The sequence below is a fragment of the Brachyhypopomus gauderio genome, chromosome 10 (assembly GCF_052324685.1).
Source record: "Brachyhypopomus gauderio isolate BG-103 chromosome 10, BGAUD_0.2, whole genome shotgun sequence".
NCBI lineage: Eukaryota > Metazoa > Chordata > Actinopteri > Gymnotiformes > Hypopomidae > Brachyhypopomus > Brachyhypopomus gauderio.
In genome coordinates, this window is record NC_135220.1 from 18,875,447 (window position 1) to 18,890,714 (window position 15,268).

Below are 15,268 nucleotides of genomic sequence, written 5' to 3' on the forward strand. Positions count from 1 at the left end.
TGAGCACGGAACTGAGAAGAAAATTCTGTATTTAAAAAAATGACAATGGGCATAATCAAGACATTAAATGTTAATGCAATCACAATTTATGTTGCCAAAGCAAACGCTGAGCTAACATTGCTACTACTGATGCATTACCTTTCTGATGTCCTTTGTTTCTATTTGCATTTGTCTTACTTGTATGGAACCGATGTCAGACTATGGAACCTTGAGTAAAACAATTCTTAACACTTTGCCTCTTAGCTGCACAAGATGCTTTTAAAAGCATGTCAGGGTATATCTTCAGACTCGGATAACCTACTAGTACCATAAACCTCTGCTGAAAATGAGAGTTCTACACTGTGTTCTCTGGTGCTGACCCACTGGGACTGATTCTCTGGTGCTGACCCACTGGCCGTGCTCCTGGTTTCTGGAGTGTATGTACAGTGTTAGGACACAGAAGAGATGGGGTTGTGTGGGGATCCCATTTGGGTCAGAACTTTGTCGAGCCACTGCAAGGGCCCATGTAGATGGATTTCAATCCAGCAGGGGGTGCTAGTGACATCCTGCCGGTGGTATTCTGCACCCCAGCCCTGGAGAAGAGACAGAACAATCGTTCATTGTTAATGTGACAGTAACATGACTAAGACAAAGCAGGATTTTCACAAAGCCTGGTGAATCCATTCACATATGTCAAAGCCAGCCACTGCAGTTTACAGCATGAAGGTGTCTATTCATTTTCTACACCTTGAAACACTTTCCATTCTGTGTGCGTTTGTACATTATGTGGGAATTCAGTGTCACAGTTCCAAGGGCTCAGTCAAATAAACAGTAACTGGAGAACTCCTGAATCCTGGAGGACTGGACTGTGTTTTGGCAGCACGGCAGACTGCCACCAGCATGCCAAAGATTAGAATAACTCTCTTAAATTTGCATTGCAACACACAAGACTTTCTGTTTGGATCTCCCACTGCCTCAGTAATCTCCCTTTATTGGCTAGAAGCACTGTTATAGAAAACTAGGCCTTTGTTAGGCCTACAGTACCCTTGCTTCTACTCACTATGGGAGGAGATGAACCATTGATAAGAATTTATAGCTGGAATTTACAACACTGCTCAAAGCACATTTTTTCCAGGTTTGTGAATATCCTCACATCCTGAATCTTACCACTAATGCAGGCATATTTGTGGCCTATGGTAAACGTAGTATTGCGCCACATTGGCCTACACCTCAACCCAGATGTTCTCCATCAGGACTGAGAACACATATGCACACACCTGTTGTAACTGCCTAATTAAGCAGCAAACAGTCGTGTGTGTATGTGTGTGTGTGAGAGAGAGAGAGAGCGAAAACTCCCGTTACCTTGACAAAGCTCATTCGGATGGTGCACATCTTGGTGAGCTCGTAGACGACCTCGAAGCCGTGGTTGACCGACTGAGACAGCAGCTGAGCAAACAGCTGGTTGTTGAAGATCTTCAGGCTGCAGCCGCTGGGGATCTTGCAGACAGTGGTGGCGTGGAAACCGTGCTGGCAGTTACAGTTCCGACTCTGGACGAAGATGCTGCTGTCGCTCAGGCACTCTGCGTACACCTCGCCGCCCACGTAGTACAGGTGCACTCCTGCAACACCGCACAGGACACACGTTTCTATTGCACACACAGCTGGGAGTTTTGTGATGAATCGGTTCACATTAGACAGAAATGCTCAGCAGTAGAAGATTGGACATGACGTCTGTGTAAGAACGTATTCTCGTGTAAATATCTCCTGTCAGATCTTTTTAAAGCAACACCACCAAACAGGTTTCAACTCGTTTTAAATGAACATCCATGCTGTGTCTAAACATGAAGAAAAAATAAGTATTAGAATTTTTATTTACTACAACCTATTTAAACATTAGTGTTTATATTTTAAGGGTGTGCAAAAACTTTGCAGTGCTGATTCAGAGTGGGTTGCAAAACTTTGACCACAGCCACAAGGTTCGAGGAAAGAAATGTGCCAGTAAAACTCTGACCACTTCTGAGAACACGCTGGAAATGAGGCTGTAAATCCAAGAGATTGGAGAGCTTCGGCAAGCCACTATTTACAAACCAAACTTTGTTTCATCACTTGCCAAGTAGAAGCCTTAATAACATCCATTTTTCATCTGCGTTGCTCTGGTTTGTGTTACACTCTAGAAGAGGGCTCTCAGGCATGTGAACAGGTCACACACTTGGAAGGGCTCCAGGTCTTCCACGTGTGTGTGAGTGTGATCTCTGTGACTGCTACGAGTCATGGCAACATTTATTCCTGCCCCGATTTTGGCATTGCCAACCAGCAGGGGAAAAGCCGCCATCTGGCAAGTGTGGCCTCCCTCCTGGGAGCTGTGCGAGAGCCCAAAAACACCGGCCACCACGGGCACTGCTGGAGGCGCGACATGCCCACGCCCACGCCCCCCCCCCCCCCCCCCCCCCCCCACCAATCACTGCCATCGCAGCCTAAACCTTCTCCAAAACCAGGAAGCTGCTGGAAATCCCGCACCTTTGCCGATGTGCCGGCGGGTGTGTTCGATGGTGGAGTTGCGGTTGACGTTGGAGAGCAGACCCAGGCAGAAGCGGTTCTTGTTGTTGGAGGGATCGGTGAAGCCGTCCACCAAGATGCTGCGCGAGGAGGCGTGGAAGGTCTCGCCCACTCGGTTGTTGAGCTCGTAGTATGCCACGGAACACCAGTGCTCCGGCTCTTCGTAGCACACTGGACGCATGTCTGAAGGACCACAAGATGGGAATGATGCTTCAGTATTAAGGGATGTTGGTGTGAGTGTGGATGTGTGTATTAACAAAGCTGCTGTGTGTGTGCTTTGTACCTCTGTGTGGGGCACACAGGATGAGTTTCGGAGAGCCGCACGCCTCTCCTGGCTTCACATCCTCTGGTGGGCTGGTTTCCATCATGCTGTACGGTGGAGGTGGAGTCTCTGCTGTTTAATGAATAATGATATGGAGTAAACACAGTGGATTTTGTGATGTTTTATTTCTTAAGTAGAACATCAGTAGGCTGACAGCTAGAATTCCTGCTTATAAATCACAAAAGGCATCAATAAAATGAGTCATTTAGGTTGACTGATTAACAACCATACCAATATTACCATTAGCTGTGTAAGCACCAGCGCACCTGTGATCTGATAGGGGCTGGCGGGGTCTGAGGGACTGCTCGGGGAGCTGGGGTAGCTGGGGTAGCTGGGCGCTGTGGGAGACTGGACGGAGCTGGACGGGGAGGAGGAGAAGGAGGCGCAGGGTGGCGGCGGGAAGGAGTCCGGGAAGGTGGCGTTCTGGGGCATGAGCGGCTCGTTGTGAAGGGAGGCGTTGCGGAACTTTGCCAGCAGGCTGTGCTGAGGGTTGAACTCACTGTGGCGCGGCACCAGGACCGGAGGCAGCACTGCAGACGGGAGAGAGAAGGTCACATCACGCCCACAAGACACGCAGCGAGGGCCCGCCCACAGGACGAGGAGGGGAGCGGTACCTGGCGTCTCCACGCGGCGGTAATGGTAGGGGTTCACGCAGATGTCCTTCTGCTTGGAGCCGAAGGGGAACTCGCAGCAGTCGAGGGCTTTGAGCTCGTGGTGAGACTGCAGGTCGGGCCAGCGCCACACGCGGCAGTAGATGACGTGAGGAAGACCCTTCCTGTGGGACACCTGCAGGCGGCCGTCCAGCGAGCGCGGGATGGTCACGCACTTGCTGGGCTGGCCCGGGCAGCTGAGCGCGCGCTCCAGCTCCTCCATGGCACCCTTCTTCTTCTTCAGCTTCTTCACCAGCGAGTCCACGGCCTTCTCCGCCCACTTCTCCTCCTCGTCTCCCTGCTTCCAGCCCAGCAGACGCTTCACCGCCGGGCTGGTGAAGGAGAACAGGGACGTGATGGATGTGGTGGAGTGCATGGTGCTCCCCGGCGCAAGGAGGAACCAGGACCGGGCCGGCGCAGGATGGGCTGGAATCGCCGCTGCTGGGAAGGGAAAAGCAGTTTACATGGCCTGTTTGTTTACTCTCATTCTAGATCCATGCGAATTTGATTGTAAGTTTTTTCACTTGGGCAACCCAAGGTCGAAATACTTGTAGGGGAAAAAAAGTTACATATAAAAGCACGTGGTGGCGAATGACTGGTCACGCTTCATTCAACTGTCTAATTCTTAAGTAATCTGTCAGAAATAATTGGCATAATGCCTTTGTGATGGAATTCAATACATCGATCCTCATTAGACTTCCACTGACTCTACAGAGTAGGAATTCAGTCTCATTACTGTGTGACCGCTGCTGTCAACAGGTTTCCACGTCTATTCTTCATTCACTCATTAACATTCATTCATCAAAATGAATATATTGGGAATGTATCACCACAAATAAAAAAAGAAAAGAAAAAAAACAGAGAGGTATCGATACAGAAAGATAACACCGGTGGTTTGGCTGGGGAGTATCAGCGCACTGATCCATTCTCACAGGCAGTGGGTCCTTATAACGTTGGCGTCTCTCAGTCTGAGAGCTGAGATAGGCTTAATCACCTAATATGCTTTACTGTCCCGCAGACGGAAAGCTACACCCCCCGGGCACACTGTCTCGGTTATTCCTTTATTTTTAATGCCGTGAACTCCGTAGTTGTCAGAAATTCGTCATGATGTGTCAGGTAAGCGCGACTGTCTCAGCTGTATGTTGACTGTAGCATCGTCAACGGCGAGAGGAAAACGACGTCAGCGTTCACCACGCCTCCAGTGGTAGGTTGATGTATGAAGCAACAAGTTTCACAGCGCTAACAACGTGAAGGAAAAACACTGTACCTTTAAACTGTATCTTTATGAAGAAAGAAAACACCCTGTACCTTTAAACTGTATCTTTATGAAGAAAAAAAACACCCTGTACCTTTAAACTGTATCTTTATGCTGTACGCAAGCACTTGACATCCCAGACCCGCCCGGCTACCTTAAATTATACATAAAACATCATTTTTGGCCATTTCCTCCTCTAACGATTTAGTATTCCACGCAGGCTATTAAAATAAATCACAACGTGCCAGAACAAACTATACCTGTTTAATTTCTTACCTTTATTCGGTTTTAGTGAAGAACTTCAGTCAGCTGTATTTGCGACAGCGCGACCTCAGGCTCTCCCTGTGATTGGAGGTGTACAGCGCGCGTGCGGATGCAGCCGGCGCTACACATCCCGGCGTCAGCCAGACTGGAGCCTCAGTGCCTTCGTGCAGAATTCATCCGCAGCGTTGGAACTTTCCCAGGATGGCCGACAGAGTGGGACCATCCCTACAGGATCAAATTAAAACGCGTTAAGTAGGGAAAACAGGTTGATCGTAGTGCTCAACACTTAAGAATGATATATCGCTAATTCTTCCTATGAAGGTGAATTTCGAAAGGCCACAAAATTAGAGATGACAGTTTGACAGCCTACACCTGCCAGCCATCTCAAATTACAAAAGAAGAGTAGTCTAATTGCAGTAGGTTAGCCAGTGTGGAACAACAATGAACATTGTAAACTAACGATCTTACAAACAGCCTCCACGCGACCTTATCATTTTAACAGCATTCCGTCGTAGTTTCGTTGCGGCGTCATAAACTTATATTCAAAAAAGAAAAACACAGGTAAAAGAGTGCAGCGGGTTGTGAGCGCTGCAGACAAGTCGTGCCGTTTTCCGTATTCCTAGACTAGTCTGTGGAGTTTCACGTCCACCGATAAAACAATCACAGCATGTGCAGCCGCACGTCGGGCCACCGTTTGGCTGGATGCCAAAACGTTTTTTATCGATAGATCTATTTCTAGAACGCTCTTCATTGCGGAAGGATACATTTCGATTTTGTGTGCGCAGTGACCAGTCTAGTTAATGACGCAAGCCTGGATGGCGACAGAGAGTCTAGAAGTTTGACATTTTCACAGTTTACAGCAACTGCAGGGGAACGTAACAATACTCCCAATAATGACAGCATACATATTCAGCAAGCTCTTTGATCACGTGCATTTGGCAGGCGGCGTTAGTTTCCAACACAGAAGCACGGAAAATTATACAGGATGATCACAGCGAATCCCATCAATCAAGGTTGCCATTTAACATCATCAGACATTAACACTGCGCTCCTGAATCTGTACTTTCTATGATGTAATCCCGTTCGTAGAAAAACGAAGTTTACATTTAGGTGTGTTTAGACCTTTGTTTATATATAACAATGTGAAATAACGGTCCTGTATCTTAGAAAGTAGATAGGGCGAGAGCAAGAATGTGTGTGTGTGAAAGGGAGAAAGAGAGATATAGGCAGAGGGATATCAGGATAGTCAGGATCAGGATCAGGATTTTTTTTTTTTTTACATGTGATGCTTGTACTATGCTGGCTTTTAATTGGTTGAATTTCTGGCGTATAAAGATCCTTTAAGTAAATACTGCACTTAGGGCTTCACAGCAAGGGTGTATCAAGCTTTTCAAAAGTGGGGGTGTTCTGGGATGTCTTAGCATGCGTAGCATATTTTAGTTTCATTTTAATCTGACAAAATAATCTGGGGGGTGGGGTGGAATAATGTAATGCAAAAGTGGGGGTGCCGAATCCCCGTTGCTACGTTCCTGCTTCTTAGGCACACTTAGCAGTGCACTTGTTCTCAGGAAATTAGGCAGCTTGCACACTTTTCTGGGCTCAGACCTGCCTGATAAAGCCTCGTGGGCAGCTTCACACACATTTCTACATTATCTAACCCATTCATTTTCACCAACATTAATATCCACATTCCAAATGTGTCATAATAAAACACGTTAACATTATATCAATTGTTTTATTTGGCCGAACGTGCTCAGGGCTGTTCAAAGGAAGATCTCTACACATTACTCAGAAACCACAAATAAAATCTTTACAGTTCACCAAAATCATAAAAGGATAACAGTTCATACACAGTTTGACACAAAGTGTTGAAACCGTAGCCATTCGTGGCGACATCTGTGCTCATGCCGCGTACGTCCACACACGCCGAGTTAGTCAGTTTTCCTCGGGGCTTCCAGTCCCCAGGCCCCGGTGATGTAACGGAGCCGAATGAACACCAGGTCTTTGCCCATCTGTAACCAGCTCCAGAAAGGCACCAACTTTGACCCTGGAAAAAACGCAGAGGCCATGAGTCTCTTCAAAAGCAAGAATGATGCGCACAAATACGACAAAGCATGCGTCTGAGAGTCGATTAAAGGCATTGGTTGGACAAGTTCTGAGTTACACATAAAGAAACATTTCAAGAATGTGAGCAGCTTTTTTACGTTTCTCAATTCTGAATATGTATATCAAACACAAATTTTGTGGATTGTTGAAATACTTTAACAACAATGACAATGAAGCAGAAGAGGAGATATCGGCTCCAACCTTCAATCTCCGTCCAGTTGACGGCCACTTCAGCTATAGGGATCTTCAAACACTGGGCTATGTAGAGGAGTTCCACATCAAACGCCCTGCAATAAGAGACAGAAGACCTTACCCCGACACATCGGTACACGCCAGGCGCGGTTTAACTGTCATCACCAGGATATTCAGTACCCAAGGTTTTACGAGGACAGAAGAATGAAATGAATGATGTGCCAAAACAGAAGGCATGGCTTACAAAGGGAAAACAAATTGAAAATTTAAGAATGTCACTGTTGTTTGGCTCGTGTTTTTAGAGGAGCCTGTAAAGGGAAAGGCCTCCTAAGTGTTAGTTTCACGCTGGAGCTTGGGATTGTGGGTCAGAAATTCCGGACTGTGGTCCGGGACAACAAAGAACTATTCCAGACGAGCCTCAGATCTTTAAGAGCACATTCACATTCCACCAATTCACAGCATTTGTGAAAACCGAAAATCGCATTTGCTTTCATACTGTCAAATCCCATCACCCAACCCACTCCTGAAACGCATGGTGTTTTTTTCTTAAAGGGCCAGGAGCAGTGCGCTGGGGTGTAGTGTCGGCCCTCTGCCCCAGGCCACGCCCTCTGCTCACCAGCGCTCCACGTGCAGAGAGCTGAAGGTCCTCAGTGCTGCCTCCCGTGTGAACAGCTTGAAACCACACTGTGTGTCTTTGATCCCCTTCACGCAAAAGAACCACACCAGGAAGTGGAAGCCATACATCAGGAAGGTCCGGAACAATGACCTCTGGGAAGGGTTAAAGGAAGGAAACAAAACCCCCACACTCACTATCATCAGTGACAGACTTGGGTTTTCATACCAACTCAGAACCATATGCGATATTCGTCAATAATGGGATTATTTTGACTAGTTAGTATTAAGAAGCATGCAAAATGAATACCAGGTTTATTCTAGGTTTACTGGGTTATAATGTCTAAATACCTGAGCCACTGATTCTTTTTCCAAGTGAGCCCTGGATCCACAGGAGATAGCCATGTTGTCCTATATGTTGCACACACACACACAAACACAAACACACCAACTCAAAATACATCTATTTATTGCAGGAATTGCAGGCAGGATAAGCTTACAGGTGCTCGGGGCCTCCTGACTTTAATACGCTGTCACTTGATATGCTCTCTGGTGGTAAAACATCAATCAGCTATGCTGCGTGGAATTTAGGGCTGCATGCCTCCGGGCACCGAGTGCTCGGGGAGACGTGGAACCCGGCTGTCTGTTCTGGATGAGGAGAAAAATGTCCCACCGGCTTTGGATGGAGCTTCTCCAGGCCGGCCTCCAACTTCTCGATGTCAGCGAACTTGGTGGCTCCATCAGCGTCCGCCATCAGGATGAGACGTCCTCGGGAGCTCATAGTGCCCTGAGGAGAGGAAGACAAGACACCTCCAGCAGGACATCCAGGGAACACCACACTGGGCGTTCTCACCATGGAAGGGTGACACAGCAAGGGTGAGTTTGGCTGGCACGTCAAGAGCACTGACAAGGCTACTGAAATAATGTTCTGAACTGCTGAGTTAGGAACACTCTGCTATGCTCCCATCAGTGAATGGCTATCAGCCATAGGACACAAAGAAGTTCAAGATTACACCTTGTATTTACAATGAGAACACTTAAATGTGTTAATGCTACCATAAACAAATGTCTAACTTTATTCTGATTCTCTGAAGTGTTCAGCTTAACATTTTAGTAATACCTGTGTGTCAGTCAAGTGCGTCTGGTGCGAGGCGCTGAGCGCAGGGTGAGGACTCACCATTTGGACCGCACCGCCTTTCCCACGGTTCAGCAGTAGTGTAAGCACTCTCACTTTGTCTGCCCCGTACTTCCTGGTGTACTCCCTGGCAACCTGCGAACACAGGAGTCACACACTGATCACACCACCATTACGGCCAAGAAACCAAGTAAATGATGCGCCGTCAGCATCTTTCATTAAACACTTTTTTTTCCCCTTTGATTTGTCAACATGCAGATGCGATGACAATGAAAAGCAAAATCATCAATGAATGAACTTCAGGTGCCTCCATTTAAAGGTTCTATACGACTGAACACGTCTGAAAATGAGAAGCGTTCCCTAGGAAACGGTGAACATACCTCTGTGGTTCTGTCTCTGCTGCCGTCGTCAACTATAATGACTTCATAGGTGAACTTAGAATTCTGCTTCTGCAGAGATTTACAGTCACATATTATTATATGGCGGCACTACTAGACATTATTCAGCCCTTTAGTGTATACTGTAGTAGCTCTTATTCTGCCTCTTATATTGTATTACTCTTCACAAAGTTTTACATCTGGACACACTCTTCACTGCCAGACACCTGCTCAGTTTCATACAATTTCTACATTTTTTACTCATCATCTGGTGAACACCTATTATCTCGTACACACACGCCCACACACACCTCTCCTTGTACTTTATATTTATCCTTATAGTTTTAGATTTTATCTTTATAGGATACTAGCATGCTGCTGTAGTGTAAGAATTTTACTGTATGTATGAATGTCCTGCATTCTGAATACATGACAATAAAACCAATCCTCTAAGTACTCAGGAAGGAAAACAAATCTTTAGTGTTTTCCCTCCTTGAAGTGTCTTAATGGCCCAATAAGTAACCTGTAAATTATTTATGAGCTAAACTAACAATGCCAGACAGTGATGCGTACAGTCCATCGTTTGCGCATTGTTTTGAATTCCTCTGATTTGATTTACTCGTATGATTGCAATGGTGCCATCTTGTGGTGAAAATCATTCAGTGCAGTTATCCTAGTGAGTACAGTCAGCCCACACATCATTACTGGTCTAAATGACGGGTGAAATAGTTAATTCACTCAGTTAGCAAAAAGTCTCCCACAAAAAGTATTCACAATACATATTTCATTATTTTTGGTTGCACTAGAGCCCTAATTAGAAATTGAACAAGTCACAAATACAATGAAATGTGGCCGTCAAAATAAGAAGGTCTGATTTAAAATTAACAAAACAAATTCAAATAATGTACCTGTCTTTTCTCCAAGTACACCATGGCTTCTTCCATCATAACAGGCACTATTTGGAGACAGAAATGAGGGAAAACCTGTCACAACTCCATCAACCCCTTCTATCCCTCTAAAAGATCTACTAATAGTAATACTATTCAATAGATACTAAAAGCACTGAAACAGAAGGTTCCTAGCTTACATCTGAACTCCTCGTTGTATGCGGGCACTACTACCGACAGTTCCCGCGAATGAGGCTCGGACAGACTGGGGAAGAGCTGCTTCTCCCCCCCAGATGTGAGGAAGTACTTCTCCTCATCACAGCGTTTGTGCTTCACCTTACCGGCGCTAACATGGGCGACCAAAGCAACCTAAAGAAATAATCACATATCACAGCACACATGCTGAACAGTACAATACTTCACAATGTCTCATCCAAATTATTTCTAAACACGTAGAGGTGTGCTGCATGTAAGACGCCCGTAAAAACACATTTCCACCAGGGCTGGCCTGAAGCCCCAGGCACGCTGCAGCTAACACACGTAATTCGCCGCTATTCTCAGATACTGCAGGTGAAGACGGCCAACTTACCAAGACCAACACGACCACGGCCAAGGTAAACAAACACTGAAGTAATTCACACAGGCAGAAACCCATTCTCCATTCCTTTATCAGAACCGCAGCAGGGACCTGTCATTAGCCGCGGGTAGCTGTGAACAAAAACCGGTTTATTGTCTCATTCATAAGAGAGTGACAGAGATCAGGAAAGGGCGGGGAGATCGAGCGCGGTGTTCGGCTAGGGCAGGTGTCGTTAGACCGCCATTGTTCAGGTCGTACTTCCACTCGGAGTGAAACACCTATGCGGAAGTAAACGCCAGCTACCAAACCACGTCATCACGTCGATACAAGAGGGCGCAGTGACGCCGCCGCGGGCGCGTGAGGTGCTCCATGGCGACCTCTGCTGTCACGGAGTTCGCCCTTCGGACTTTGACGTCATTGTCGTTTTGCCACGTGGTTTCTTTAACGCGATCATGGCGGCGGGTTTCAAGTAAGTGCAACAGAACATCTCACAAACGTCCTGTATTAAACGATACCACGATTATTTGATATATTCTGATGTCGATGGCGGAAATATGAGTAGCCACAATGCCTAAGCAAACTAGTTCTTTACCTAGCTAGCTGATTAGCATGAATCTAAATATTTAAAATCTGCGCTGGTTATCCTGGCTACGTCTTCAGCTGATGCAGTCACACCTTTAATTAACGGAGTGTTGAAGCGATGTGAGCAGTGATGATGATGATGCCATGTGAGTGTTATAACTGATGTGTTTTGTTTTGTCAGGACAGCAGAGCCATTGGAGTACCACAGAAGCTTTTTGGTAAGCTGACTGGTAGCTTGGTACTGTGAATGGTTTGTTATTGGATGGATGGACGTATATTGAACTTTCTGATGTGGATACCTATTGTGTGATGTAAACCAACCCACACAGAAAGAAAACTGCCGACCAGATGGTAGAGAACTGGGAGAATTCAGACCGACAACATTAAATATTGGTGAGAAACAAAATGCCTTTTGAGTTTTGGACGTGCGGTATTGAGCTGCTATAGGTGTGTGTGGTTATCACAATTATAACCCAATAATGCGGCACTTTAATGAAGGTGCAGAGGTGCACCGAGTACAACTGCACGTTAAGTGTAAAGCGTGTTTTCATATTTTAGGTTCAATAAACACCGCCGATGGCTCCGCATTGGTGAAAATTGGAAACACGACAGTGATCTGCGGCATAAAAGCAGTAAGTACCTTGTACTCTGAATATACCCTTCATCAAATCAAAGTTCGGTCCTTCTTCTTATCGCGTCAACGTGTTTTGGCAGGAATTAGCCGTACCGTCTGGCGATGCCCCCGATAAAGGATTTATCGGTAAATATAAATCGGTTATCATCACTAGTACGTTAGGATAACGGCCGAGGTTCTGACCCGCTCTTTCCGTGTGTCAGTTCCGAATGTGGACCTCCCTCCACTCTGCTCGTCCCGATTCCGGCCCGGTCCTCCCGGAGAGCAGGCGCAGTCGGCCAGCCAGTTCGTCGCTGATGTCCTGGACAGGTGAGACACGTAGTTCCACACCGCCTGTGTCGTGTCCTCAGTCTCTCTTCAAGAGGACGCCGTGTGAGCTGCTTTCTCAGCCGTGTAGGTTTGTTTTAAAAGCAGTGAGCTGCGTCCACATGCCTGCTTCATCTTTAGCCCTTTCTTTTATATTATTTCTTTTGCTATTTCACTGATTAAATGTGACCTTTATTCAATTTTGATCATGTGCACAAGCAGGTCTTAGTATGTAAGCATACATCTGAAAGGATCTGTAATATATGTATGTGAACGTGCAAGGCAGAAAGTCTGAATAAAAGGCCACATTAAAGGCCTATAATGGGGACATTACCAGTCCTATATTCAATATGTGGATTTGAATGTTTTAAAGTTGAATGAAAACATTTAACATTTAAGCTTTTTGCCCTAATTTCAGCTCTAACATCATAAAGAAAGAAGACTTATGTATTGAGAAGTCAAAGGTAGGTTACCAAACTACAATGTTGTGCTAAATATTTACTTAATCTTAAAGCCTTAATAAAAACTTAATAAAGGCTCAGTCTGTAAGAATGGTGTGTGTGTATATTTCAGCTATGCTGGGTCCTGTATTGTGACATCATGTGTCTGGACTACGATGGAAACTTATTAGATGCATGCATCACAACTTTACTAGCAGCATTAAAGACGGGTAAGCAGCGTTTGTGATTTAAACATTATGACCATCATGTCTCAACACCTTACTGATCATCAGTGATGCCGGTAACGCGTTACTTAGTAACGCGTTACTGTAGTCGGACTACTTTTTTCAGTAACGAGTAGTCTAACGCAACTACTATTTAAAAACTAGTAGTCAGATTAAAGTTACTTATCTAAAACATCGTGCGTTACTATTTCTGCATTTCGGGGGAACGTAGGTTATTCATTCTTATTTTTTGGCTACACGTTTCTTGCGCGGTTATGTCATTTCTGCGGCGCCAAAGTCAGATGGAAGGAGAGGGTCGCCTTTAGCAGCTGGAAATACAGGCATTATTTTGATTTTATTTCGGTTAAGGATGACAACATTAAGGTGCGTTGTACACTCTGTGCTGGCGACAGAGTGCTGTCTACTTTCAAAAACACAACGTCAAACCTGAAAAAAACCGGGGGGTGGCGGCGAACGTAAATTGTTACCGGGCGGGGTGTAAAATGGACTAAATTCAGTATTATATCACGATCTATCGATCGCCGGTGGTTGGCGCCAGATCGAACTAGTAACTCATTGAATCATAGATATGGATCAGAGGTAAATAAACTAGATTTTTTTTCGGCGTGAGATATCGAAAGTGTGGCGTGTGAGCGTGTGAAGACAGTCAAATGCGTGTGTCTCACGCTCAATGCGTGAGAATTGGCAACCCTGTAAGTGGGCGGAGTTGAACAGAAAGACTGTCTTATTTATTTATTTATTTTAAAAACAACAAAGCCTATTTCAAGAAAAAGTTTACAAATGCCAGTGTCATTTTTGATGTTCCGGTTAAAATACATGTCAATAAAGTGAGTATTGGCAGAACTGGTAGTCATTTTCCTGTTATAGGGGCGGGGGATCAGCCTCTGCTGAAAGTAACTAAAAGTAATCTAACTTAGTTACTTTTAAAAGCAAGTAGTCAGTAACTTAACTGAGCTACTTTTTAAAGAAGTAGTCAGTAGTCGGATTACTGTTTCAAAGTAACTATGGCAACACTGCTGATCATCAACGATGTCCTCCTTCCAGCCCAACTTCCCAAAGTCACAATAAACAAGGAGACAGATTTAGCAGAGGTGGACCTGCAGAAGCAGAGACGACTGCAGCTCAGCTGCCACCCAGTTGCCTCGTCTTTTGCAGTATTTGACGAGTAAGTGAATTCAACTGCGTTTTTCATTGGTTCTTCATACGTTCACCATCAACTCAAATATGTTATTTTACAGTCCACTTTGATGTAACCCTGTTCATTAAGAGCACATGAAGAATAAACGTAGCATATATGCGCACAGAATGCATTTGGAACACGTATATACGATATTAACGCTGCACATGACATACGGACGCTTCTTTTAAGGAACGTATTACCGTATTTGTGACCCAAGCCACAAGCCTAACCAACCATTAGAAGAAACTGCAGAATTGCTGTGTGGCCACAGCAGTGTGAGCAGCACTTTGTTGTGGTTCTGTAGCACGGTGATTATAGTGGACCCGACCGCGGAGGAGGAGGGCCTGGCTACCGCACTGTTCACCGCCGTCACTGACGAGGACGATCGCCTCTGTGCTTTCCACAAACCAGGTGAGGGGTCCGTGTCTAACGGCGGTAATGAGTGCACGTATGCTGTACACTGTGTCTTTGCGGTGTTTGTGACCAGCTGTAGCATGGAGTCATTGTGTTCGTCTTAGGGGGGACTTCCTTATCAGCAGAGAAGCTTCAGGACTGCATAAGCCGAGCTGTGACGCGGAACCGCGAGATCAACAAACTCATCAGCAAAGTCATCGAAAGCACCAAGTCGAAATGAAGGCGAGGACACGTGCATCTTATCTAAAAGTTGTATTTTTCACTGTCAATATATATTTTCTTTTATCACAATAAAACTGCTGACAAAGACCATTTACAAAACTTCTGCCTCAGTGTTCAGAAATGTGTTTCACACCCCTGTTCCTGACTTTTCCCCATAAGAATATACATAGGCTGCCCCTTCAGTACAACAAAATGCCATTTTTAAAATGTGCCGTATAAAAACCGCACATGTAATTGCGTGCTAGGTGAATAAGGCCCCCCGCGCCAACATCCAGCCGAAGAGAGTTTCTGTGGCAAACATCTAGCTGACCAACAGGAGCTCCAGGATCACGT

At 45.6% G+C, this 15,268-nt stretch overlaps 3 protein-coding genes across 5 annotated transcripts; 1 reads left to right on the top strand and 2 right to left on the bottom strand.

The window, feature by feature from the left end:
- Window positions 1-12: 12 nt before the first annotated feature.
- Window positions 13-5,706, bottom strand: smad9 (SMAD family member 9). 3 transcript variants are annotated; one of them, XM_077020258.1, is made up of 8 exons: window positions 5,513-5,706; window positions 5,039-5,251; window positions 3,472-3,948; window positions 3,124-3,387; window positions 2,819-2,926; window positions 2,497-2,718; window positions 1,342-1,598; window positions 13-572 (listed from the first exon to the last, which is right to left on the bottom strand). In XM_077020258.1, exons 3-8 carry the CDS (start codon window positions 3,881-3,883, stop codon window positions 429-431), a joined length of 1,407 nt encoding a protein of 468 aa, XP_076876373.1. In that variant the 5' UTR covers window positions 3,884-3,948; window positions 5,039-5,251; window positions 5,513-5,706; the 3' UTR covers window positions 13-428. The 3 variants fall into 3 exon arrangements, with proteins under 3 accessions (XP_076876373.1, XP_076876372.1, XP_076876371.1); XM_077020257.1 differs by having other exon boundaries at window positions 2,819-2,929; window positions 3,472-3,945; window positions 5,513-5,702; XM_077020256.1 differs by having other exon boundaries at window positions 2,819-2,929; window positions 5,513-5,701.
- Window positions 5,707-6,753: 1,047 nt separating this feature from the next.
- Window positions 6,754-11,222, bottom strand: alg5 (ALG5 dolichyl-phosphate beta-glucosyltransferase). The gene is made up of 10 exons (XM_077020269.1): window positions 10,925-11,222; window positions 10,536-10,704; window positions 10,357-10,403; window positions 9,452-9,520; window positions 9,114-9,206; window positions 8,610-8,723; window positions 8,288-8,347; window positions 7,941-8,092; window positions 7,334-7,419; window positions 6,754-7,073 (listed from the first exon to the last, which is right to left on the bottom strand). Exons 1-10 carry the CDS (start codon window positions 10,988-10,990, stop codon window positions 6,958-6,960), a joined length of 972 nt encoding a protein of 323 aa, XP_076876384.1. The 5' UTR covers window positions 10,991-11,222; the 3' UTR covers window positions 6,754-6,957.
- A 45-nt stretch (window positions 11,223-11,267) lies between these two features.
- Window positions 11,268-15,206, top strand: exosc8 (exosome component 8). The gene is made up of 11 exons (XM_077020270.1): window positions 11,268-11,381; window positions 11,676-11,712; window positions 11,824-11,887; window positions 12,053-12,126; window positions 12,209-12,254; window positions 12,332-12,437; window positions 12,853-12,898; window positions 13,008-13,104; window positions 14,164-14,284; window positions 14,604-14,710; window positions 14,818-15,206. Exons 1-11 carry the CDS (start codon window positions 11,365-11,367, stop codon window positions 14,931-14,933), a joined length of 831 nt encoding a protein of 276 aa, XP_076876385.1. The 5' UTR covers window positions 11,268-11,364; the 3' UTR covers window positions 14,934-15,206.
- The last annotated feature ends 62 nt before the right edge of the window (window positions 15,207-15,268 follow it).